The 26,546-nt window shown below is 42.8% G+C and overlaps 1 protein-coding gene and 1 long non-coding RNA gene across 2 annotated transcripts; both read right to left on the bottom strand.

The window, feature by feature from the left end:
* Nucleotides 1–1,084: 1,084 nt before the first annotated feature.
* Nucleotides 1,085–19,977, bottom strand: LOC139379289 (sortilin-like). Its single transcript, XM_071122091.1, has 21 exons — nucleotides 19,732–19,977; nucleotides 19,039–19,101; nucleotides 18,498–18,574; nucleotides 18,297–18,399; nucleotides 17,555–17,722; nucleotides 15,378–15,451; nucleotides 14,786–14,832; nucleotides 14,528–14,664; nucleotides 13,999–14,082; nucleotides 9,604–9,664; nucleotides 6,845–7,000; nucleotides 6,285–6,385; nucleotides 6,065–6,164; nucleotides 5,396–5,570; nucleotides 4,613–4,806; nucleotides 3,877–4,069; nucleotides 3,380–3,496; nucleotides 2,713–2,839; nucleotides 2,204–2,310; nucleotides 1,916–2,036; nucleotides 1,085–1,694 (listed from the first exon to the last, which is right to left on the bottom strand). The coding sequence occupies exons 1-21, from the start codon at nucleotides 19,975–19,977 to the stop codon at nucleotides 1,680–1,682; spliced, it is 2,466 nt and encodes an 821-aa protein (XP_070978192.1). The 3' UTR covers nucleotides 1,085–1,679.
* A 2,074-nt stretch (nucleotides 19,978–22,051) lies between these two features.
* LOC139379288 (uncharacterized) lies at nucleotides 22,052–23,673 on the bottom strand. The gene is made up of 2 exons (XR_011628378.1): nucleotides 23,417–23,673; nucleotides 22,052–23,237 (listed from the first exon to the last, which is right to left on the bottom strand). It is a non-coding gene; the product is annotated as an uncharacterized lncRNA (long non-coding RNA).
* Nucleotides 23,674–26,546: the final 2,873 nt, after the last annotated feature.

Raw genomic sequence — 26,546 nt, 5'->3', positions numbered from 1 at the left:
AAAGCTCATATTTGTGTAAATTGTAATCTGTTGGTGTCACCGAATAGGCTGATACCCAATTTCATGGACCCAAGATCCATAGGTAAGGCTGTACATTGCAATTTAAGTATGCCTCCAATGCAATTCTGAAGTCTATATACATCCACAGTGCGATTTCAACTGAATTGTATGTTTTGCGTTAAATTGTCTTTTGTTAAATGTATATACCAACATTATAAAACATCCTTGTTTACCATTATCTAGTCCAATTGTGGCATAATTCCACTATTTTCATAGTGGAATCAGTTTCAATGGGGGACTTTTATTTTGAAGGCAAACAGCCAATTTCACGTTTGTTGCTAGTGCTGTTGTTCATGACACACACACTCGAAGTCACAACAGCTCTAAAGGAGGGGCAAAGCATAGACACACGACTGTGGCAAAGACCCTTCGGGAGAGGATATGCTGCACAGCGCCCTCTTGTGTGGGGAGAGTAGTTGAATGAAAAGTGCATCCTTCCTCCTGCACCCGGCAATCATTGATTATTATTACAAGATTGGACAAGTAAATGCAAGGGCACCATCACATGGCTTTTACCTTTCCAATGATTTCTAATCAACGAGTAAGGAATTATGCACTTTTAAAGAATTCAAACAGGGATTTCATTTGTGGGTGGTCCTGTCCAGAAAGAACAAATAGAACCCATCGGGTGGAGCCCTAACCCATATGGCACATTGTACAGGTAAGCAATAAGGCAAAAAAAAATCCACCTAGGAAGTAAAACAATTAAAGATCATAGACACTTTAGGTGAGGTGCTGACTAACAGAAGATAATCTATTCAAATACAAAACAAGTTGATAGTAATCTCTACTTGCTGTGGCTCCACTCTACATGTCAAATCAATCACATGTTATTTGTCACATGCATCATAAACAACGGGTGTAGACTAACAGTGAAATGCTTACTCACGGGGCCTTTTCCAACAATGCAGAGTTAAAGATAAAGAAATAGAGACATGAGGAATAAATGCATAGTGAATAACAGATAACAGTTGATTGTTCCTGCAGAGTAAATACAGAATAACTGAGGTAATCAGGCACTTTATTTCCATTACATCGCTATTCTAACATTACTGTATTGATTTATTAGGAATGCACATTATTCAGGGCCTCATCAAAATACAGACTAGTGAACAGTGGTAATAACAATAATAATAATTATAATACTAAATATATGCCATTTAGGAGACGCTTTTATCCAAATCGATTTACAGTCATGCGTGCATACATTTTACACAAGGGTGGTCCCGGGAATCGAACCCACTATCAATTGCGTTGCAAGCGCCATACAAAATTGTGCAAGTTGAAGAAAGTGTTCCACGCATAAATAATATCATCAGACAGAGACAAACTGTTAATTCATGAAATACTTAAAAACAGAGCAGTGAAACTTGAAATAAACTCAATTCAACGTCTATTCTACGTTGGTTCAACCAGTGTCCAGTGGGAAGTGTTCTTCGCTCAATAAATAGCTTGGGACATCTGCATACCATCTACATGACATCTGCAATTTGTTCCTTACAAACCCTAGACATCTTTCCATTGAGATGCAACAGGTACGTAATACAACAAGTGGAATGCCATACATCCAAATGGCCAAGCTCTGGAGATCATCGTCAAGATATTTAATCTCATGTTGTTCATTCAATAAGATCCTACAAAACGGGGGGACAACAGAGGGAAGGTGTCAATATTTTCCACATTACGTCTTGTAAATGGATCATCGCTCATTTAAAACAAGTGACGGGCCAACATGACCATAACGCTGCCCTTAAATGCACAAGTTCACACACATTTAGCCTTTTTGCTATGCACACAAAATGTCCTAAAAATCCTAAGTGCCTTTAGCCACCATGTTAAAGCTAATAACACTCACATCATCTGAATCCACTGGGAAGACTGATGTTCCGCTGCTACTGGCGACACTCTCTGGGTCGGCGGCAATGGAGCAGTCGTCGTCCCGAAGCTGCAGGACAGAGAAGCGATACGTTGGCGCCCTGTAGGGGGCGGAGCAGAGCCACAAGACATGTCAATATTTAAGACCAGAACGGAAGCAATGTGCACTTGTACCTGAGCAGTGTGTCTGTGTTTGTGTGTGTGTGTGTGTGTGTTTGTATGTGTGTGTACTTGCATGCTCGTGCGCATAAATGTGTATGTGGCTCACCTATTTCCATAGCCCATTCTCCTTACAGTATAGACAGCAGCGGCAACAGCCACCAGAATGACAATCCCTGATCCAACACAAACTACGATCAACAGCATCTTCTCTCTCTGAAATACAGACATAGCATTATAATATTTCTGGTCATAATATTCTAAACGCTATAAACCTTTATCATGTGACGCAATGAATCATCTAATATGTGGGGCTGTATTTTCTGATGCGGAAGTACCCAGAGGGTGTGTAGGCTTTTGTTCCAGCACACCGCTGACACAACTGATTCAACTCATCAACCAGTTATCAAGCCAATTGATTGATTGAATCAGGTGTGTTCGTACTGGGCTGGAACAAAACCCAGCTCACAATGTGTGTCTCCCGAGAATGAAGAACACTGTTACATTATGCCCAGATAAGTCACACCTTTCACACTGTGAGCAATAAACCAAGCACACACACACTCAAAGGAGACCCACACAAGAACTTGCAGATGCACACGCACAGGTCACACTCACCGGGGTTTCAGAATATGGGCTGGCAGTGGGGGGCTGACTGGAGTTCCCACAATGCCTGTTGACTGTCTCCTTTATGCGCAGGGGAGTGAAACCTCCCTCACACTTATCACTGGGAACCTTACGGTACCTACACATGGAGACCACACGGTGAACTGTGTGTGTGTGTGTGTGTGTTTGGTTTGACTATCTTTGTGGGGACCACATTTCGCCGGTCCCAACAAGGAAAAGGTTATTTTAGGCTTAGGGGTTAAGTTTAGGGTTAGGGATACAGTTAGGGTTAGGAGTTATGGTTAGGGGTTAAGGTTAGGGTTAGGGATACAGTTAGGGTTAGGAGTTATGGTTAGGGGTTAAGGTTAGGGTTAGGGATACCGTTAGGGTTAGGAGTTATGGTTAGGTGTTAGGGTTAGGGATACAGTTAGGGTTAGGGATACAGTTAGGGTTAGGAGTTATGGTTAGGGGTTAAGGTTAGGGTTAGGGATACAGTTAGGGTTAGGAGTTATGGTTAGGTGTTAGGGTTAGGGATACAGTTAGTGTTAGGAGTTATGGTTAGGGGTTAAGATTAGGGTTAGATTATGGATTAGTGTCGGGAAAAATAGGATTTTCAATGGGAATCAATTCTTTGGTCCCCACAAGGATAATAAAACAAATGTGTGTGTGTCATAATTACCCCGATGTCCTAAGCTCCTCCTCCTCTCCATTTAGACACACCTCCAGGGCGTGGTCTGCAGTGTCCAGTTGTCTCATACACTCTGAGCTGTTCTCATGACGATAGTAACCATAGTCACTGTTGGAAAGGAGAGACACATTAGGCCATTTGCCTCAAAGGCACAATTAGAGAAAAAAAAGTTTTTTTGACTAGAAATGAAGTAACAGATTGTGCCTTTAAATGGACAACTCTCAACTTCTGGTTTCCTGTATCTGAATTTATCCCTGACTAGAGGGAGAGAATGAAAACCAGGGTTGAATTTATTAGGGCACAACAAAGCATTTTGTTTTTCAACAGACAATAAAAACGAGTGTTTCCTAAGTTCAGGTAGTTCCTTTCCGTTTCAGTTCGTTTTCTTCTGGTTACTACTGAATACGACCCAGTAGTGTTACGGTCCTCCAGGACCATAACTGAATAGCCTTGTCAGTTTAGACTGGACCCCTGACAGTGTTTCTTACCATAGGTAGTCCTCTCTGGTGCAGGGGCAGGGGCTTTTCTGCCTGCTCACCACGTAGTCCCGTCCATTCCTGCAGACGGACAGCTTCCTCAGCCTCCTGAAGGTCTCCTTGTAGCCCAAGACACACCCCTCTGTGGCCAAGTCCCCGCCCTCTCTGGCATGGGCCAACCACTGAACATAGTCCTGGTTACCACCTATGGGGAACCAACGTTAACCAATAGAGAGAGACTATTGAGACATGCCAATTTTAGTATATATTTATCGATATCAGTACGTTCAATTCCTTTCCTAGTGACCCACAGGGGTGCACACCAAAGGTGGCTTGTGGAAGGATCTATAGGAGGGCAAACTCATAGTAATGGCTGGAATGGAATCAATGGAATGGTATCAAACACATCCAACATATGTAAACCACATATTTGACGACGCTCTTTGGGTATTCTCACAATAGAAAGCTAGCTACTGTTTCATTCCTTGTGAAATGTCTGTTGTTGGTTAATTGATTATGATCCTTGGGGATATTACATTTGACAACAAACAAATGACTCACAGGGGGAATCTCAATCATCTTTCCTTGATTCCTCGTGACCACTCTCCTTCACCTCCTTCTCAAAAAGCATTGGAGGAGAAGATCCAAGGTTCCTCCCCTCAGACATTCTCCTCCACTGAGTTTTGACAAGGAGACGAGTAGACACATGACACAAACAATCAAGAAAATGCAATTGAGATTCACCCACACTCTCTGGTGAGGAGACTCTGGAAGTCAATGGTGACCACCACCCACATGGGCTGGTGGTCGTCCTCGGGCCGGTAGCCCCACACGCTGATGTTCATGGTCTTGGTGCCCGGCTCAGATGTCAGGCCAGCGAAGAAGATGGGCTGCTCTGTAAAGTTGTACACCTTCCAACACTGGCCCTCATCTGTGGAGAACCTGGGGTGATGCACAATGACATACAGGGTCGTTTTCAGTAGTGCACAGAGTCACAAAACGCTTTGCAACGGAAAACTAAAACAAGCCTTTCTTATTGGATAAAGTTAAGGTTGTTTTCTTTCGTTGGTGCCTAATGAATACGGCCCTGTATAAACATCTGAATGTGAAGGTGCAAGCACACACACACACGCATGAAGTGCACAGGATTAAAACACACACATACAGAGTTACCGGATAGTGGACTGCTTAGACACATTCACAACTTCATAGGGAGAGAAGAGCGGATAGACACACAAACACTCCATAGTCAAACACACACACACACACACACAGACACACACACACACATACAGAGTTACCGGATAGTGGACTGCTTAGACACAGTCACAACTTCATAGGGAGAGAAGAGCGGATAGACACACACACACTCCATAGTCAAACACAGACACAGACACACACACACACACCCACACACAGAGGATGTCACTTGCATGCCATGGGTGGGGGTGCGAATAAAAAGCATCTTTCTTACACCCAATCTTTCTACATGGCACCGAATGTGTGTGTGCGTGCGTGTGGTGTTCAGTACTTGATGGTGTTGATTTGGCCGTCCATGGGGTGGGCCTCCACAGCCACGACGAGCCCCCCAGCGTCCAGGATGCTGTAGTGATGGGGCCCCCTCAGGGAACCCCTCCACTTGTACCCCCCGTCCTCTGACACGTACACGTCAGGCCGTGTTGACGAGATGGAGTCCCCCACACTGCCTGACCGGTCAAAGGGCAGAGGTCATAGAAAGGTCACACACATTCTGGGACAGCTAGAGGGTGGGGGATGTGTCCGAAAACATGTTTCTCCCTACCCCTCCGTTTAGCCCTAACCCTCCAATGTTTTCTGACCTGAAGGGCCTGGATAGAGATAACCAGTGTAGTGGAGAAGCTTTCACCATACTGATCCCACATTACTGATCTGCAAACATTAAATGGTAAGGGAACGAATGGGGACCGGGCATATATAGGGCACTATATATGGGATCAGCTATTTGTAGTGATGACCGAATTATTAGGGGCGGAAGAATTTCCTGTGTAGTCCATTCAAGATTCCCTACAGTGCTAAATGTAGTGCACAACATCATGTACACTACGGTAAAACAGAAGTATCACAATGCAACATGTAGTGCACAACATCCTGTACACTACGGTAATACAGAAGTATCACAATGCAACATGTCTTTGATATGTATGATTGACAGTTTGGTTACCGTGGGCGATGACAAGGCCAACGGCAGTGGGGTCAGAGAGAGGCAGCATGGGAGTGATGTCGTTGTAGCGACTGTGCTCACCGTGGATGTGCAAGTTACACTGTCACACACACACACACACACACACACAAGAATCAGTGTTCACAATCATATAATAAGCATCAACATACTCTACTCAACACACTTAATTGTCAGAGGAGGGAATTAAGTTAGTTCTCACATCATTTCTTGAATCCTCACCACACTCAACATTCTGGGGCTTGTTGAGGAGTGTCCACTCTCCCCCTCGGTTAAACGAAATGACTGTACGAATGCGGCCGTCTGTCAAAAACAATACCCAGAAAAAAACGTTTTAGCTTGGATTAGTAATTGTCATATTTTTGCCACTAAAAAATACATGCATTCACACTTCAATGAGCCAGTTGAACCCCCCCCCCCCCCCTACAAAATACATGCATTTTATATTGGACAAGTTCAGGTATCAATCAAATGTATTTATAAAGCCCTTTTTACATCGGCAGTTGTCACTAAGTGCTTAAACAGAAACCAGGCCTAAAACCCCAAAGAGCAAACAATGCAGATGTAGAAGCACGGTGGCTAGGAAAAACTCCCTAGAAATGCAGGAACCTAGGAAGAAACCTAGAGATAAACCAGGCTCTGAGGGGTGGCCAGTCCTCTTCTGGCTGTGACGGGTGTAGATTATAAGAGTCCCTCCCTGTTTCGGACTGTTAATGTTCCTAAAGAATACGACCCAGATTGTGTTGATGCGTAGTTGCGTACCCTCCTCCAGTATGTTGGTGAGGTACACTCCTCTCATGGAGGTGACGTTGGTGAAGTCGCTCTTCCCTTCCCCACCAAACAGGTGGCGCTCTAGAGACTTAGAGTACAGGATTCCCCGGTCATCTGATGTGTACACCGTCCCAAAGTAGCTTTCCTCTGGAGAATGGTACAATAGAATAGAAAGTCAATAGAATCAGTAGTATAACAGTATGATATAGAAGTAATAGTCATTTATCATCTACTCTATCCCGACCCCATGAGACAACACACACACGGATGGAAGAAATATAGTGTCTTCTGTAGGCTTGGGAACAAACCCAACTGTGCTGACACAGCCCTCTATGAGTCGGCGTGGCAATAAGGGGCCGTAAACATCAATAAATGGTGTCAAGAACCCTCCTGACATCAAATATGTAGAAACAACTTACGTCAGCACTTAGTGGTAAATAGTTTGCATAAAATCCCTTTGTACCATGTGTTGCTGTGTGTGTGTGTGTGTGTCTGTGTGTCTGTGTGTGTTTCTGTCTGTGTGTGTGTGTGTCTGTGTGTCTGTGTGTCTGTGTGTGTGTGTGTGTCTGTGTGTGTTTGTGTCTGTGTGTGTGTGTGTGTGTGTACCCTGATGCCCAGATCTGTGTCAGCTGTTATTCTAGTCTGTTAATGTGTCTGTCTACCTCTAACCTTCCCCCACTCAGATAAAACCCCTCCTTCTTATCTTCTCCATTCAGCTGAATGGTACAAACGCCTCGGCCCTCCACCCATAGACACCAACTGTATGTACTGACACAGAAGACACACATACACAGCCTGTATGAAAGGATTATTATTTGTCAGCAATACTGAGAACTTGTGTAACCAGTCGTTCCTCTTTCTCTCTAACAAACTCAAGCTTTTCCATTGCAGCAAGCAGGGTAGTAGGACTGAGACAGACATATCAGGGTTAGTAGGACTGAGACAGACATATCAGGGTTATTAGGACAGAGACAGACATATCAGAGTTAGTAGGACTGAGACAGACATATCAGGGTTAGAGTTAGTAGGACTGAGACAGACATATTAGGGTTAGTAGGACAGAGACAGACATATCAGAGTTAGTAGGACTGAGACAGACATATCAGGGTTTGAGTTATTAGGACAGAGACAGACATATCAGACTTAGTAGGACTGAGACAGACATATCAGGGTTTGAGTTAGTAGAACTGAGACAGACATATCAGGGTTAGTAGGACTGAGACAGACATATCAGGGTTAGTAGGACTGAGACAGACATATATGGGTTAGTAGGACTGATACAGACATATAAGGGTTAGTAGGACTGAGACAGACATATCAGGGTTAGTAGGCCTGAGACAGACATATATGGGTTAGTAGGACTGATACAGACATATCAGGGTTAGAGTTAGTAGAACTGAGACAGACATATCAGGGTTAGAGTTAGTAGGACTGAGACAGACATATCAGGGTTAGAGTTAGTAGGACTGAGACAGACATATCAGGGTTAGAGTTAGTAGGACTGAGACAGACATATCCGGGTTAGAGTTAGTAGGACTGAGACAGACATATCAGGGTTAGAGTTAGTAGGACTGAGACAGACATATCAGGGTTAGAGTTAGTAGGACTGAGACAGATATATCAGGGTTAGAGTTAGTAGAACTGAGACAGACATATCAGGGTTTGAGTTAGTAGGACTGAGACAGACATATCAGGGTTAGTAGGACTGAGACAGACATGTCAGGGTTAGTAGAACTGAGACAGACATATCAGGGTTAGAGTTAGTAGGACTGAGACAGACATATCAGGGTTAGTAGGACAGAGTCAGACATATCAGGGTTAGTAGAACTGAGACAGACATATCAGGGTTAGTAGAACTGAGACAGACATATCAGGGTTAGAGTTAGTAGAACTGAGACAGACATATCAGAGTTAGTAGGACTGAGACAGACATATCAGGGTTAGAGTTAGTAGGACTGAGACAGACATATCAGGGTTAGTAGGACTGAGACAGACATATCAGGGTTAGTAGGACTGAGACAGACATATCAGGGTTAGAGTTAGTAGAACTGAGACAGACATATCAGTTAGAGTTAGTAGAACTGAGACAGACATATCAGGGTTAGAGTTAGTAGAACTGAGACAGACATATCAGAGTTAGAGTTAGTAGAACTGAGACAGATATATCAGGGTTAGAGTTAGTAGGACTGAGACAGACATATCAGAGTTAGAGTTAGTAGAACTGAGACAGACATATCAGGGTTAGAGTTAGTAGAACTGAGACAGACATATCAGAGTTAGAGTTAGTAGAACTGAGACAGACATATCAGGGTTAGAGTTAGTAGAACTGAGACAGACATATCAGGGTTAGAGTTAGTAGGACTGAGACAGACATATCAGGGTTATAGTTAGTAGGACTGAGACAGACATATCAGGGTTATAGTTAGTAGGACTGAGACAGACATATAAGGGTTAGCAGGCTTAGACAGCCATAGATCTAGATGAGATAGATGTACAATTTCAGACACGATCGGTGCTGAGCAAAATACATGAGTAAAATGTCTAATCTAAAGACGAATCCATGTGGCTCATATGTCCTTTGTCTGTACTTGACAAGCATGTGTGAGTGTGTGAGTTAGAATGTGTGAAAGAGAGAGAGGGAGAGAATGTGAGATAGAAACAGAGACTATAGTGTGTGCGTGTGACAGTGTGTGTAAGATGTGTGTGTTTGAGTGAGTTGGGATGAAGTTCACTCCTTTCCCCTACAGTACCTCCTGGATTGTCCACATGCATGAAAATCATGTCCTCGTCCCCATCCAGAACCGAGTAGAACTGGAAACACACACACACATGTATACAGGTGAGAAAATGAATCATTAAGACATGTGTGGAACCGTTTGCGTTATGGTAATGCCTCCCCCAATTAGCTGTGTGTGTGTGTGTGTGTGTGTGTGTGTGTGTGTGTGTGTGTGTGTGTGTGTGTGTGTGTGTGTGTTGTGTGTGTGTGTGTGTGTGTGTGTGTGTGTGTGTGTGTGTGTGTGTGTGTGTGTGTGTGTGTGTTAATCAACGTGAGAGAAAATCTTTGTTTCTGTCTCGTCAGCAAGATACAGTTTGGGAGGGAGTTGAGGGAGAGAGAGGAGAGCAGGGTGTGGGAGTGCAGGGAGTATGTGTGTGTGTCTTTGTCTGTGGCAAGACCAGGTGTGTGCATCTGTCGTTACGTTATGTGTTGTAATGGAAAGTTGCCAAACGGTCGCCTCCTGATATGAGCAAAAGTCTTTCAAACCCCTACTTCCTCTTTCAAGAGCTTCTTAGAACATACCCTTGGTGACAGTTACGATGTCTTGTAGTTACTTTGTCACAATGTGGTTTTTAATCTGTACTATGTCTTGTCAATTGTTGTGACAGATTCTTTACCGTGTACTTGTCGAAATGCTGTCACTCTGATCTGGAATTTTGAGATATTTTAAAATGAATTTATAACAAAGGGACAGATAGAGGGACAGGGGGAACAGAGAGACAGGAGAAGACAGGGACAGGAAGACAACAGTACAGAGGAACAGGAGAGATGGACAAGGGTAGGATTGTGGCAGTCATGACATTTTGTCAGCCGGAATTTATCAAGCAAATAACTGCCAGTCTCACGGCTTAATGAACGTTATTAATTGTATTATTTTAAAGTATGAAGAATACAATTGAACATAGATTCATAAAATAGAAAGGATCTTTTCTCCAAACGATTTCAAAGGAAGCGCGCACATGCGGGTATTCTGTGTTGAGAGGTTAACAAAGAAACTGGTCCTCCTATATGCTTCATTTAGAGTTATTTATGTAACTTTAGTTGTGACACAAACGTTGGGCTATATGTTTAGATTTTTATACATTCTAAGGCTGTATGATGCGACTCTAATATTGATTTGAAAAATAGTTGCATGAAAGGCAAGAGCTCTTATTTGTTTCTTGTTCAAGCTACACACACTTCATCAGTCTCTCATTCACAATTTGGCAATCACTTGATAGTTTTCTCACCAGGCCTCAAATTTCCCTGCGGCATCCCCCTTGTGTGGCCATAATGCCCCCTAAAAAATCAATTTGCGGCCAAAGTGGCCGCTATGCCCTTTGGCTGAATATAATAATTATAATTCCCTTCTCCCAGCTGCTGTGCTCCGAAGCACCTCTCACTCACATGGCTCTCTCAGATATCTACATTTTTAATATCCAATGCCCGTCACATGATCGAGTGCTTCTCACAGGCATTTCAGCTAAGAAGTAGGATACAAGTGAATGAAGGCAGACACATCGGGGGACGCAACTCCGGATTCCCAGGCCCATATTGAAGATGTTAGAACTGTCCACTACTTTTCATCAGCCAATAAGGTGAGTGGGCCTAACAAAGAGCAGAACACTAGCCTATGTCAATCTACTATCCCCCATATGTCACGGATTCCCCCCGGAAGTTAAAGCTTGGTCGCAAATGGGTCTTCCAAATGAACAATGACCCTAAGCATACTTCTAAAGTTGTGTCAAAATGGCTTAAGGACAACAAAGCCAAGGTAGTGGAGTGGCCATCACAAAGCCCTGACCTCAATCCTATAGAAAATTTGTGGGCAGAACTGAAAAAGCATGTGTGAGCAAGGAGGCCTACAAATCTGACTCAGTTAGACCAGCTCTGTCAGGAGGAATGGGTCAAAATTCACCCAACTTATTGTGGGAAGCTTGTGGAAGGCTACCCAAAACATTTGACCCAAGTTAAACGGTTTAAAGGCAATGCTACCAAATACTAATTGAGTGAATGTAAACTTCTGACCCACTGAGAATGTGATGAAAGAAATTGAATCTGAAATAAATAATTCTCTCTACTATTATTCTGACATGTCACATTCTTAAAATAAAATGGTGATCCTAACTGACCTAAGACAGGGAATTGTTACTATGATTAAATGTCAGGAATAGTCAAAAACTGAATTTAAATGTAGTTGGCTAAGGTGTATGTAAACTTCCGACTTCAACTGTATATGTGTCCTCTGTTCAATATTGTCTTGTGGGTTATTGTTCCCATGTCCGTTGGTCTGTGAGTACCTGCTCTTTGTTATTTCGGCTTTCGTTCTGCGTGTATTGTGCACTTGTTACTACGGGTCTCGTCCCGTGTATTGTTGTGCATTTGTTATTATGGGTCTCGTCCCGTGTATTGTTGTGCATTTGTTATTATGGGTCTCGTCCCGTGTATTGTTGTGCATTTGTTATTATGGGTCTCGTCCCGTGTATTGTTGTGCATTTGTTATTATGGGTCTCGTCCCGTGTATTGTTGTGCATTTGTTATTATGGGTCTCGTCCCGTGTATTGTTGTGCATTTGTTATTATGGGTCTCGCCCTGTGTCGTGTATTGTTGTGCATTTGTTATTATGGGTCTCGCCCTGTGTCGTGTATTGTTGTGCATTTGTTATTATGGGTCTCGCCCTGTGTCGTGTATTGTTGTGCATTTGTTATTATGGGTCTTGCCCTGTGTTGTGTATTGCGGGTCTCGTCCTGTGCATTTATTAGAGGTTTGACCTCGCTCTTTTGTTTGGGTTACATTCGTGTTTGTTTTGGGCTTGGTCCCCGTGCCACTCGCATCAAAAAAATGTTTAAAAGCAATGGAGGCAACAGATCAGAAGGTTTAGCTTAAAATGTTGATAACCTATTTGGCTATTTCTTCACATTATAAGCTCAGGAATGCGCACACGGCAGTAGGCTATAAGTGCAAACCTTCCAAAATGCAATCAATTAGCGGGAAAACTGTCCTTGAAAGTGACGGCAAATGTGATTATGCATACAATGCTGTATTATAAAGGTGCATTTTTATGGTGAAAATGATCTTCCCCAAACTTGAAACTCACGTGCAGCGTATATATGCCAGTTTGGCTCTATACCGGTTATAGAGCGGATTAATATGCCTAATTTTAGGAAGTTATTTGGCTACTTTAGTTGTGATACAAACATTATCAAATTATATAGGCCTATGGGCTAGGCTACATGAGGTGTGTGACTATGATTTGAAGAAGTCGCAAAAAAAAGGCATGCACTTGTCACGCCCTGACCGTAGAGACCCTTTTATTCTCTATATTTGTTTGGTTAGGGTGTGACTCGGGTGGGAAACTCTATGTTCTTTGTTTCTATGTTTTGGGCGGGTATGGTTCTCAATCAAGGACAGCTGTCTATCGTTGTCTCTGATTGGGAATCATACTTAGGCAGCCTTTTTTCCTTTTGTTTTTGTGGGTAGTTGTCTTTGTTAGTGGCCTGTATAGCCCTAGTAAGCTTCACGGTCGTTTTTGTTGTTTCTTGTTTTGTTGGCAACATTTATAATAAAGAAAAATGTACGCTCACCACGCTGCACCTTGGTCCGGTCATTTCTGTGACGACGATCTTGCCTTACTTACTACACAAGCTGGGCATAATTCACAACTGATAATATATCATTCACAAGTGATAGGCTTATATTGTCACCCATCAGACTATTCTTAATTTAATGTTGTCTTTACATACTAAATAATATATGTCTGATATTAGGTTTGATTTAGAATGGGCCATTATCATGCACCTCTCTCAGAACAGAGGCATGGGGAAATACTTAAATTGAAGAGGCTTTTCCCATGGTTCATTTTCATGCCAGCCAGGTAGGCTATATTCCTGCTGTAAAGCAAAGCAATGTGTTTAATATTAGGAAAGTTAATAAATATAGTAGGTCTAGCCTATAGAAAGCTGATGGGATCCTCCTCTTTTTAATAGAGGCCATCAAAACTGTTTTCTCACACAATTGCATAGCCTTAGCCATAGAAATGTTGCGCAACTCGTGAAGCGTTTGATCCGGTTTTCGATTACATTTGCATTTGATGTCAGAGTGATTAGATGGACAATAGAATTCTGAGTACCAGGCAGGTAGTAATTCTTGTAGGCTACTAATGACCATCAGCAGCATCAGAGCTTGGAGAAGCCTAATTACCGTGACTAAACGGTCACGTGGAATTTGACTGCCGTCATTACTCATTACCAGTGTGGCGGTAATACGGTTACCATAACAGCCATAGACAGGGGACAATAGAATGAAGTGAGGGCTGAGGGGACGTAGTGGGGTACAGAGGGACATAATGGACAGACAGACAGACAGACAGACAGACAAGAGCCTGTCCTACCTGCTCAGTGGAGGCGGAGGGGAGCTGGGCTTTGTTGAAGTGGTCCCCTTGGTCTGAGGACACATAGATGACACGTGGGGCTCCCTAGGAGAGAATCAATTAGTCACAACACAGATCTAACCAAGGCTCCCTGGGAGAGAATCACTTAGTCACAATACAGATCTAACCAAGCAAGAACCACAATGTGGTTTAGGACTGTTGACTGACTGGACCAATGAAAGGCAGAGTGAGTGTAAATAACACAGAGTGTAAATGATTGTATATGTCAGCTGATATGTTGATACCCGTGTGTATTTGTGTGTGTGTGCATGTATGTGTACGCTTGCTTGCATAAGTATGCACGTGTGTGTGTGTGTGTGTGTGTGTGTGTGTGTGTGTGTGTGTGTGTGTGTGTGTGTGTGTGTGTGTACCCTGATGCCCAGATCTGTGTCAGCTGTTATTCTAGTCTATCAATGTGTCGGTCTACCTCAAACCTTCCCACACTCAGATAAAACCCCTGTGTGTGGTTGCATCAGTGTGTGTGTCTCACCAGTGTCTCTATGACTGAGGTGAAGAGGAAGCCTCCTACATAGCCGAAGGAGAAGATGCTGTGTGCCACGGTGGTGAACGTCTTCCCCAGGTCTTCTGTCCTCTTTAGGAACAGCTCTCCTCTTCTGTCTGCCTCCACTAACGACACAACACATTACTAGACCAGCGCCCAAACAGAAGAAAATTAACTTGTCGCTCATTTTTTGGTTTCAAAATATTTTGCTAAGGTGTGTACTAATGAATACGACCCTGCTCTCACCTGTTCCTTTGGGACTGAAGCTGAAGAAGAGAGTGATGCCGGAGCCCCTGGCAAAATAAGGAGAGAGAGAGAGAGAGAGAGAGAGAGAGAGAGAGAGAGAGAGAGAGAGAGAGAGAGAGAGAGAGAGACCCAGTTAATAATCATATTAATTACATGTTGTTACTTTTTATTACATAGGAGCAAATCCTATAACTTACACTCAAGTCATTTTCACTTAGTCTCCCATTGATTGATATCAATGCATGACTAAGTGAAAATTGGCCTTTAGTGACTTAACAAATAGGAGCTTCTCACTCCTACCAGACACACTATAGTTGCCACCAGACCTGGGCTAAACATTCCAATTCAGTCAAACAACAGACAACAGACTGTAGACGTGTGCTTTATGAGCTCTGTGTGTTTACTACATTGATGTATTGAAGTCAGTATTTAGATTGAACACGACACACCTCCTCTCTTTGTCTGGGCACGGCTGATCAAACTGAGCTTTGTGGTGTGTGTGTATGTGTGTGTGTGTGTGTGTGTGTGTGTGTGTGTGTGTGTGTGTGTGTGTGTGTGTGTGTGTGTGTGTGTGTGCCCCGTTTGTTCTCACCACGTGAAAGATTGTGTTCCTTCGTGAACCTTTTTCCACACAGCCCCAAAGTCCAGAGAAAGCCACAGGCCGCCCTGCAAGTGAGAAAAGCATAGGAGAATGTGTATTTAATGCTGAAATATGTCATTTTTTGGGCGACCCGTCCAAATGTCCATAGAAATGTGAGTTATAGATCTGTAATTCTCATTGAAAGAAAGTCAAAGAAGCGGTAGATCTGTTTTATCTGTGCTATTTCTATGCTTCCTGTTATTAAGTTCAGTTTTTGCATCTTTTACTTTTGGTTTTGTATACCAGCTTCAAACAGCTGAAAATACAATATTTTTGGTTATGGAAAATATACACTGCTCAAAAAATAAAGGGAACACTAAAATAACACATCCTAGATCAGAATGAATTAAATATTCTTATTAAATACTTTTTTCTTTACATAGTTGAATGTGCTGACAACAAAAGCACACAAAAATTATCAATGGAAATCAAATTTATCAACCCATGGAGGTCTGGATTTGGAGTCACACTCAAAATTAAAGTGGAAAACCACACTACAGGCTGATCCAACTTTGATGTAATGTCCTTAAAACAAGTCAAAATGAGGCTCAGTAGTGTGTGTGGCCTTCACGTGCCTGTATGACCTCCCTACAATGCCTGGGCATGCTCCTGATGAGGTGGAGGATGGTCTCCTGAGGGATCTCCTCCCAGACCTGGACTAAAGCATCCACCAACTCCTGGACAGTCTGTGGTGCAATGGTGGATGGATCGAGACATGATGTCCAAGATGTGCTCAATTGGATTCAGGTCTGGGGTACGGCCGGGCCAGTCCATAGCATCAATGCCTTCCTCTTGCAGGAACTGCTGACACACTCCAGCCACATGAGGTCTAGCATTGTCTTGCATTAGGAGGAACCCAGGGCCAACCGCACAAGCATATGGTCTCACAAGGGGTCTGAGGATCTCATCACGGTACCTAATGGCAGTCAGGCTACCTCTGGCGAGCACATGGAGGGCTGTGCGGCCCCCCAAAGAAATGCCACCCCACATCATGACTGACCCACCGCCAAACCGGTCATGCTGGAGGATGTTGCAGGCAGCAGAACGTTCTCCACGGCGTCTCCAGACTGTCACGTCTGTCACATGTGCTCAGTGTGAACCTGCTTTCATCTGTGAAGAGCACAGGGCGCCAGTGGCGAATTTGCCAATCTTGGTGTTCTCTGGCAAATGCCAAACGTCCGGCACGGTGTTGGGCTGTAAGCACAACCCCCACCTGTGGATGTCGGGCCCTCATACCACCCTCATGGAGTCTGTTTCTGACCTTTTGAGCAGACACATGCACATTTGTGGCCTGCTGGAGGTAATTTTGCAGGGCTCTGGCAGTGCTCCTCCTGCTCCTCCTTGCACAAAGGCGGAGGTAGCGGTCCTGCTGCTGGGTTGTTGCCCTCCTACGGCCTCCTCCACGTCTCCTGATGTACTGGCCTGTCTCCTGGTAGCGCCTCCATGCTCTGGACACTACGCTGACAGACACAGCAAACCTTCTTGACACATCTCGCATTGATGTGGCATCCTGGATGAGCTGCACTACCTGAGCCACTTGTGTGGGTTGTAGACTCCGTCTCATGCTACCACTAGAGTGAAAGCACCGCCAGCATTCAAAAGTGACCAAAACATCAGCCAGGAAGCATAGGAACTGAGAAGTGGTCTGTGGTCCCCACCTGCAGAACCACTCCTTTATTGGGGGTGTCTTGCTAAATGCCTATAATTTCCACCTGTTGTCTATTCCATTTGCACAACAGCATGTGAAATTTATTGTCAATCAGTGTTGTTTCCTAAGTGGACAGTTTGATTTCACAGAAGTGTGATTGACTTGGAGTTACATTGTGTTGTTTAAGTGTTCCCTTTATTTTTTTGAGCAGTGTATTTCACAGTGGTTTAGATGGTGCAATGATTATCTACACTATACTTGCTTGTTTTGTCACATAAACTGAAATTAGGTTAACTATTATAATTTTTTCTACCAGGAAATGGTAGTGATTTTTACATATGGCACCTTTATGTATGTATGTATGTATGTATGTGTGTATGTGTGTTTGTGTGTGTATGTGCCCGTGTGTGCCCATGTGTGCGTATGTTTGAGGTGAGTGTGATCACAAAGAGATAAAGAGCATGTTTGTTTATTTACTCACATCTATGCTGATGACCACTAAGTACTCGGGATTCAAGAAGTGGAAGGTGATTGGCTGGGCCGGGTGAAAAGGCAGCTGGACAGACATAAACGACACTCCGGCGTCAGTTGAGGTAAAGATGACGCCACCGGGGTTGTCCAAAACCGGTGTGTCTGCAGTCAGAATCACCTGTCAATCAGAACAAGCACCATACGTGATGGAAGGTTGCCTTAACGTGCATCTCAATAGTCTAAACTGGCTTCCTCCCCTTGTCCTCTCTATTGTCTTCATGTAAATCACCTCCCCCAACATATAACTATGAGGCCTCATCTTGGGGTGCATTCATTAGACGGCAAAAAGACAAAAACAAACTGCAACAGACCTGAATTTGTCCAATAAGAAACGCTTGCTTTTGTAGCTGAACATTTTCCATTGCAAATTGTTTTGCTACGTTGTGCCCTAATGGATACCACCCTGATGTGGTTATTTAGGTGCAATGGGTTTGGTGGTTTTGTTGTTCTCACTGTCTAGTCTTCACACCAGTGTTCTGAGCAGCGTGACCACAGTGGCATGTGGAGGAGAGTGTTGAAACTGAGCTGTGGTGGCTCAAGCTAATTGGACAGCAAGAACCAAGACGGCTGACGTGTCTGCACATGCACGCCAGACAGTCACAAACACACAAACATACACACAGACACACACACACAGACTGTCATCAGCCAGAATGCTTTCCTGCATGTACACTTGTGATCAGGCAGCTTACCTGTTGAGAGTTCCCTGGTCCAGCCAGAAGTCCAAATTCCTTCCTTATGAAGGTGTTGTTGATGAGATGAGAAATATCATGGAAAGACTTGCCATAGTCTGCACTGAGAGGGGAGTATAACGAGCCAAAATGTCAGAACACTGGCTCGGTTCATCTAGAGACACAAACAGACCGACAGACATACTGCCACCATCCACTAACCTGCGGTACAATCGTGAAGAACCGCCCTCGAAGAAGGAATCTAGAGGAGCACTGATTGTAGACAACACCAAGATTACCTGGTGGGACACAAATGAACACTTGGCTAAACGTCACAATGACTGTACTATTACCAGTTTATGCAGTTAGCAATTCCCATTTATCCACCCGTCACTACAAGCAACCACTCAATCACTCACTCAGTCAATCACTCAATCAACAAATCAATAAATTAACCAATCACTTAATCAATCAATCACCCAAATTAAAAAACTGTTGTCAAAGGTTTAAAAGGTTTCCTCTCTCCTCGTCCCCTTCCCTTTCCTTCATCTGCATCGGTGTGAGAGAACTGGACAGGTGAAGGCAAATTCCCTGTAGGCATCTATCACGTTGCCTCACTGTCTGGTTACCGCAGGTGAAAGAGAGGAAACGAGGGGAGGAAGCTACTCCAGCATACTGAGCTGCACCCCTTTCAGATGCACCCAATGAGTGATGATGACAATGATGCTACATCCATCATCCATTAAGTGACAACCATACATACCCCTGTCCCGTCTCCAACCCATGTTACAGTAAAACTGGAGCCATCGTCACCATGAAACCCTGTCTGAATGGAGAGAGAGAAAGAGAAAGAAAGAGAGAGAAAGAGTGAAAGATAAAGAGAAAGAGAGAGATAGAGAGAGAGTGATAGATAGATAGATAGATAGATAGATAGATAGATAGATAGATAGATAGATAGATAGATAGATAGATAGATAGATAGATAGATGAGGGACAGTGTCTGACAGACCAACCAACATGTCCTCTATGCTTATTGTTATTATTCAATGCATGGTTATTTTTACACTTGGTTATTTTTGTTACTGTTGTCCAGTTGACAATAATGATTAGCATTAATTATGTAAATATTGTAAATCTCCAAAGAAAGCTTTGGCACAAAGCAAATTGAATTGAGAAAGAGAGAAAGAGAGCGAGCGAGCGAGACTCAACTGAATTTTTTTCCTCACATACACCCATAACATCACACCTTTAGAGATGATGAACCTTATGACACCCAAGTAGCCCTACCCTCAAAACTATCACACACAAAATCATTAATAAAGCAAGCATTAATCATCGTGATGATATATTATGATACATTTGCATTAATTTATGCAATTGCAAAAGTAAAACTGCGGTGTTGATGCTATAGTAATTGATAAAGTACGCCAAAAACAGCACTGATATATGCTCTCACCTCGTGTGTATTTTGATCCAACACCCGGTGTTCTAATGGTGTGAGAGGGAGTTTACAAGCGGTGAAAGTGGGTCTTGGAGAAGCTGTGGTATCCCTTTCTGGCCGTGAGAGGACTTGGCGTTGGTCCCCATCTTGCTGAGTCTGATGGAAAGACACCGTTCTCCGGTTTCGTTGCTCTTTGCACTGACCCCTCACACCCATAAGAAGCAAGCATGCCCCCCCGAGGACCAACAGTCTCCAAGTCATTTTGATGTGGTGGGCTAAATAATGGTAAAATCCTAAATCCCACAGTTCGGGTCACGTATGACAGACTAGCACTGCCTATCGCTTCAGGCGACAAATGACAAGTGTCGCACTTGAATGGATGGGGGCGGAGAGACACATGTTTGACGAGTCATTTAGCTAAATTCTGTTGCCAGTGGGTATATCAACGGACATCAAGTGATGTCCATACATATGTAAACAGTATAACTTTAGACCGTCCCTCGCCCATACCCGGGCGCGAACCAGGGACCCTCAACAACAGTCACCCACGAAGCATCGTTACCCATCGCGCCACAAAAGCAGCGGCTCTTGCAGAGCAAGGGGAACTACTACTTCAAGGGCTCAGAGCAAGTGACGTCACTGATTGAAACCACTATTTAGTGCGCACCGCTAACTAAGCTAGCCGTTTCACAGCCGTTTCACATCCGTTACACATGTATAGGCAACAAAACCTCCTTCACATCAGCCACTGTAACGCCTTTGCAAATACTAATAGTAAGCTACGCCTATATCAGCCTATGACTCAATGTTAATGCTATAGTAGCTTTAGGCTAAATTCCCTGTAGCATAACAAGTCATTTATGTATTACAAGTGTGAGAAAAGTATCTCCCACCATAGCAACATATCTACAGTAGTCTGCAAAGTATTACTACATAGAACTAAGCAACCTACCTAATAGATGTAATGTCATCAGCAATCAAAACAAGGACATTTCTAAATGACCCCAAACCTTTGAACGGTAATGTATATATATATATATTTACATGTAATTATTTTAAGAATGTTACTAATAACAACAGATTTTTTTCAAGGGATCTGTGGATTAAGTTTAGAGGGTACAAAACATTCGATTCGATCCACGGTGTCTGTAGTGACGCCTTAAGCACTAAGATGCAATGCCTTAGACCGCTGCGCTACTCGGCAAAAACTGTACAATGTGTGTAGAATTGCAGGATATTAGCTTTCAAGTTGGAACAACAAACAATCTCTCTGCCCCATGATAAAATGCATAGAACTGCAGGAAATTAGCTAGAAAACTGCTAAATGTTCTCTCCGATGCCAGTAAGTGGGCCTTTAAAATGTTCCATCACAAGGCATGAGACTTGGTTCGTCCAGCCATGTACAACACTGGAGTTGTGTTCTGATTATCAGGGGGGTCCCTTACAAATTTGCTGTCACAAAAGGGTTCCACGGCCCCAAAAAGTTTGAGAACCCGTTATGCCGAGATGCAGGCTGAACAGATATCAACATTATTTTGTCCCCATGATTTTGTAAACAGCAGGGGAAACACAGAGGTTGATTAGGGGGATAGCGATAATGGACTGGAGACTGGCCTGTAGGACTTCCATCATGTGGAACCTAAGTCACAGCCTTGCTGGCATGAACAACATGTTTTTGAGTGGGTGTATGATGGGGTGTTATTCTATGTATGTTGTGTCAATTGATAGTATGTATTTTTGTGGAATCAGCATCACTCTTTAATTGTCCAAGTCAAATTTCCCCTCTGGGACAATGAAGTATATCAAATCAAATTATATGCAAGATGAGAGAGCAACTTACATCTTAGATGCAAGGGCATAGTACAAAATGATGTGGCTAGTAGCACCAGTGGCTAATAGCCTGGCATAAAAGCATCGCATGTCAGTCAACAGTAGCATTGTATAATAGCCCCAGTGGCTAAAAAGGCCAACCTAAGGACTATACTGATTCTGAGTGACGTAAAGGCCTACATCATTACAGAAGTTGGTCGATACAAAACTGATACATAAACTTTCAGTTGAACATTGAGAATAGTTAGACATCTACTTTGTCATGTTTTCTCATCATTTTGCATTTTCAGTTCATTTGCTTTATTCGGTTTCCTGTGTCCTGTGATGGAAAACACCTGTAGCCTATACTATGCCCTAGTTTATGCTGTGTGATCAATGAAGCAGGTTACTCATGTTACTGTATATTTGAAAGCAAAGCTATGTAAGGATATGGCATCCGGCTTGGTTTATCCTGCATCTTCATTCATTCATACAAAAAAAAAGGGAGTGGTCAAAAAACAAGCAATAGTGTCTATTCATTTTATTGACAATAGCCTATAAAAGTGTTTATTCTTTACAACTTTCTTTATGACACAATATTACAGTGCATGATGAAGAGTCAATTAGTGCATAATGTAGCCCTTTTTCTTTTAGACATGATATGATCTTCAATATACAACAAATAGCCTACATGATATAGGCAAATACCATGTATACAGATTAGTACATTTTTGTTATTTAGCAGACGCTCCCATCCAGAGCGATTTAGCGTTTGCTAAATTAAGTCACTTGCTCAAGTGAACAGACATATTTTTCCCCCTAGTCAGCTCGGGGATTCAAACCTGCGATCTTTCAGTTACTGCCCCAACGCTCTACCTGCTGTCCTACCAAGTATTAGTATAGTATAGAGTGGATATAACTACATAGTAATACCTGTCAATATGACCTAATACTTTAGTAATAGCCTACTATATACATCAACTAGGGTGTTCTTCAAATGTGCAAAACAAATTAAACAACTCATCAAATCCGTAGTGACCTGTATAAATCAAACCCCACTGCGCACAGACGTCAGTCAGTTCGACGTCTAGTTCTAAATTGCACAATTCAACAAACAAAAAATATCACAATGTCATTGGATTCAGGTTAAAAAAAGAGACAGAGTGCCCATACGTTGATGACTTTTTACAAATCCAATCCACGCTCATTCAACGTCACATAGATTTTTCGGGGGTTGAAATGACGTGGAACCAGCGCTGATTCAGCCAGTTTCTGCACAATGGGAGTGGGACACCAACTAGTGAAACTGAAAGCGAACCATGATGAAAGGCTCAATAATGTTTTGTAAAAATCTGTGTACACATTGTACAGTGCAAGCAGTCATTTACAAACGAAAACATAACATAAACCAAGCCTGTTCGTGTTAATTCCACTCCACATGACGTCCTCATCATGATTCAATGCGTTTGGTACTCCCTGAACCTCTCGAATGGGTTGAAGACATCCGTCTGTCAGTACTGCTGTCCAACTGTAAATAATCTGCAGGATCCGCGTCTTGGACATACATGAGACCACCAAATGAATCCACCATTCCCATCAGCGCGGCGAGGACAGTGAACGCTGTCCCGATAAAAAACATCTTCAAGACGTCTGTCATCATAGCTTCTCCAGTTAAATGGAAGTGGTCTTGGGTTGAACAACCACAGCGTCACCTTCACAAACAGAAATGATATTAATTACATGTGTTTTGTTGTTTGTACTCTTTTCCATGTATTTTCCTAAACGTATAATAAATTACTATTACATAACCGGGAACGCAACCACACATTAACCGCGTGGTGGGAAAGTAGACTACCAAACGGAACGCTGCCAGAAACTGTTGAGTACTTACAATATGCCTGACGATTTTAAACTTCAACTTGTGCAGAGTAGTAGAACTCTCGCCCCAAGATTGGCGTGGAAGACAGACTTTCCTTGCTAATGACGACACGGGATTTAGATATTCCTCAAATTTTCTTTAAAACGCTTTGAAAACAGTCGAGGGAAATAAGTTACCCCCCTCTTGATATCACACGGCAATGTTGCAATGTCATGATGCATCGCAGCGCTCTCTTGCTTCAAGGCTTGTGTGTACTGACATCATCAAATCGTTGGGAATTTCCAATTCTTGATACATAGGCCTGCTAATGATTTAATGTTAGTCTCTTTCACATATAACTCACGCAAGATGGCAGAAAAGGCTACTGAAGTCTGATTGGACTTGGTTGGACGTCCGCCCCCCTCTTTTACACCTCTTCTACTCCCTGTTGTTATCATCTATGCATAGTCACTTTAATAACTCTACCTACCTGTGTGATAAGACAAGTGCTCTACATATTTTATATTTAGCCTATTCCCATCCCGTCAACAAATAAAATGACATAGCAGTTAAGGATATAACCACCCTAGACTGTAGTTGTTTGACAATCCACTCAATAAGTAGCTCTGGGAAGTTAGGAGTTGTTGCACAATGCATTCTAACCCACAGTTCTGAGACACATTTTGCTTTAGGCTATTTTCTGTGTGCGTCAAAGAGAGTGATTACACATACATTAATAGGTTCAGCTTCATACTCTGTGGTTTACTTGTACAGTACTATTAATTAACATAAATCCACACCCTCCTCTACCCCTTGAGTGACCTTTTGGCTTTCATATATAATCAGACAGATGTACACTGAAAAGGGAACTTCCACATTAGGCTGATGATTTGGGTACTAGTTTCGCCCAGCAAATTTCACATTTTAAGCTTCAGCTTTCTGTAGAATCAGTGAATCAACCAATGAGTCAGTATTGTTGTAGGCCTATTGTGGCCTGTCTCCTGCTATTTGCGGTCAGTCAGTCATACACTCTCATGTTTCTCCAAGGACTTGACATTGACCACAGGAAGCAAATGGATGGAAATTCACTGAGCTGCTAAAGGCACTCTGGGTAAAAGTTAACAAAGGATGGGACTTACTGGTTAAATAAAGGTTAAATAAACAAATAATATTCTGAATAATAGCATATCAATTATTTGACTTGGCTTTTTTAAGGTCCCTCTTCAGGTCCATTTTTAAATTGGTGACATTGTTTTGTTTCTGGTTGATTCAAGGTTGTTTCCATGTAATTTAAACAACAAAACATTTAAATTGCTGATGTTGAGTCAATGTGTAAAATTGATTGGATTTGCAAAAAGTAATCAAAATAAAATAAGTTTTCCCTTTTTTTCAACCTGTCCAATGACATGGTGACATTTTTTGTTGATTTCAAGTTGAATTCACGTTAGTTCACAACTCAACCAAATGTAAATAAAAACTAGATGTTGAAATGACGTGCCCCTGTCTATTCGTAAAAAAATGAATACAAATTGTGCTGTCTGGTTTGCTTAATATAAGGAATTAGACTTTAGACTTTTAAGTAGTATTTTACTGGGTTACTTTCATTTTTACTTGAGTCATTTCCTATTAAGGTATCTTTACTTTGATCTTTTATTCAAGTATGACAATTGGGTACTTTTTCCACGACTGGGCAATCCCCACCAGACATAATATAATGCAGATGACACAACAGTGGCCTGATCACCGACAACAATGAAACAGCCTATAGAGAGGAGGTCAGAGACATGGTCGTGTGGTGCCATGACAACAACCTCTCCCTCAACGTGATCAAGACAAAGGAGATGACTGTGGACAACAGGAAAAAGAGGACCAAGCACGCCCCCATTCTCAATGACGGGTCTGTAGTAGAGCAGGTTGATAGCTTCAAGGTCTTGGTGTCCACATCACCAACAAATTAACAAGCACACCAAGACAGTCGTGAAGAGGGCATGACAAAACCTATTCCCCCTCAGGTGACTGAAAAGATTTAGCATGGGTCCTCAGATCCTCTAAAGGTTCTACAGCTGCACCATCGAGAGCATGGTTGCATCACTGCCTGCTATAGCTACTGTACGGCCCAGTACATCACTGAGGCAAAGCTTCCTGCCATCCAGGACATCTATACCAGGCGGTGTCAGAGGAAGGCCCTAAAAATTGTCAAAGAACCCAGCCACCCTAGTCATAGATTGTTCTCTCTGCTACCGGTACCGGAGAGCCAAGTCTAGGTCCAAGAGGCTTCTAAACAGCTTCTACCCCTAATCCATAAGACTCCTGAACATCTAATCAAATGGCCACCCAGACTATTTGCATTGTCGCCCCCCCCCCCCTTTTACACCTCTGCTACTCTCTGTTGTTATCATCTATGCAAAGTCACTTTAATAACTCTAACTACATGTACATATTACCTCAACTAACCGGTGCCCCCACACATTGACTACCCTGTATATATTCTCACTATTGTTATTTTCATGCTGCTCTTTAATTTCTTGTTACTTTTTCTTTAAACTGTATTGTTGGTTCGGGGCTCGTAAGTAAGCTTTTCACTGTAAGGTCTACTACCTGTTGTATTTGGAGCGCATGTGACAAAAAAATAAAAAATACATAAAAATGATTTCGATTTGACTGGGGAATGCCCAATGATTAGTAGCTTGTCCTCAGAAGGAATGTGTGGAGGAAATCACAGGGGAAATTGCATTAAAAGTCCATGACCACTAGATGGCGATGATTAACAGTATAACACCATGGCACCAACCTGGGCCCGTTTTATAAGCGTCTCAGTGTATTAGGGAAAGGGGAATACCTAGTCAGCTGTACAACTGAACACATTCAACCGAAGTGTGTCTTCTGCATTTAACCCAACCCCTCTGAATGAGAGAGGTTCGGGGGCTTCCTTAATCGACATCCATAGGAGTGCTGGTGTAGGATCAGGTTCCTCTATCCATGTAATCTTATTCATTGTGATCTAAAAGTCTAAACTGATCCTAAATCAGCACTCCTACTCTGAGACACTTGAAACAGGGGGCTCTTATACACCTACCTGTGCCATCTGGTAGAGAGTGTCAAGATGTGAAATGCAGTGCAACATCAGACCAGGGTCTATATTTAACAATGCCTCAGAGTACGA

Source organism: Oncorhynchus clarkii, chromosome 21 (genome assembly GCF_045791955.1).
Source record: "Oncorhynchus clarkii lewisi isolate Uvic-CL-2024 chromosome 21, UVic_Ocla_1.0, whole genome shotgun sequence".
NCBI classification, from domain to species: domain Eukaryota; kingdom Metazoa; phylum Chordata; class Actinopteri; order Salmoniformes; family Salmonidae; genus Oncorhynchus; species Oncorhynchus clarkii.
Note: the sequence above shows the minus strand (reverse complement) of the source record. Positions and strands in the feature narration are given on the sequence as shown.

Bases quoted from the DNA above. Each gene is read 5' to 3' on its own strand.
- LOC139379289 (XM_071122091.1), bottom strand. From the start codon at position 19,977: ATGACTTGGAGACTGTTGGTCCTCGGGGGGGCATGCTTGCTTCTTATG. The intron at 14,665-14,785 runs GTGAGAGCAGGG...TTGTGTCGTTAG, and splicing joins CTTCAGTCCCAAAGGAACAG to TGGAGGCAGACAGAAGAGGA. The intron at 14,083-14,527 runs GTGAGACACACA...ATTCTCTCCTAG, and splicing joins CCTCAGTCATAGAGACACTG to GGAGCCCCACGTGTCATCTA.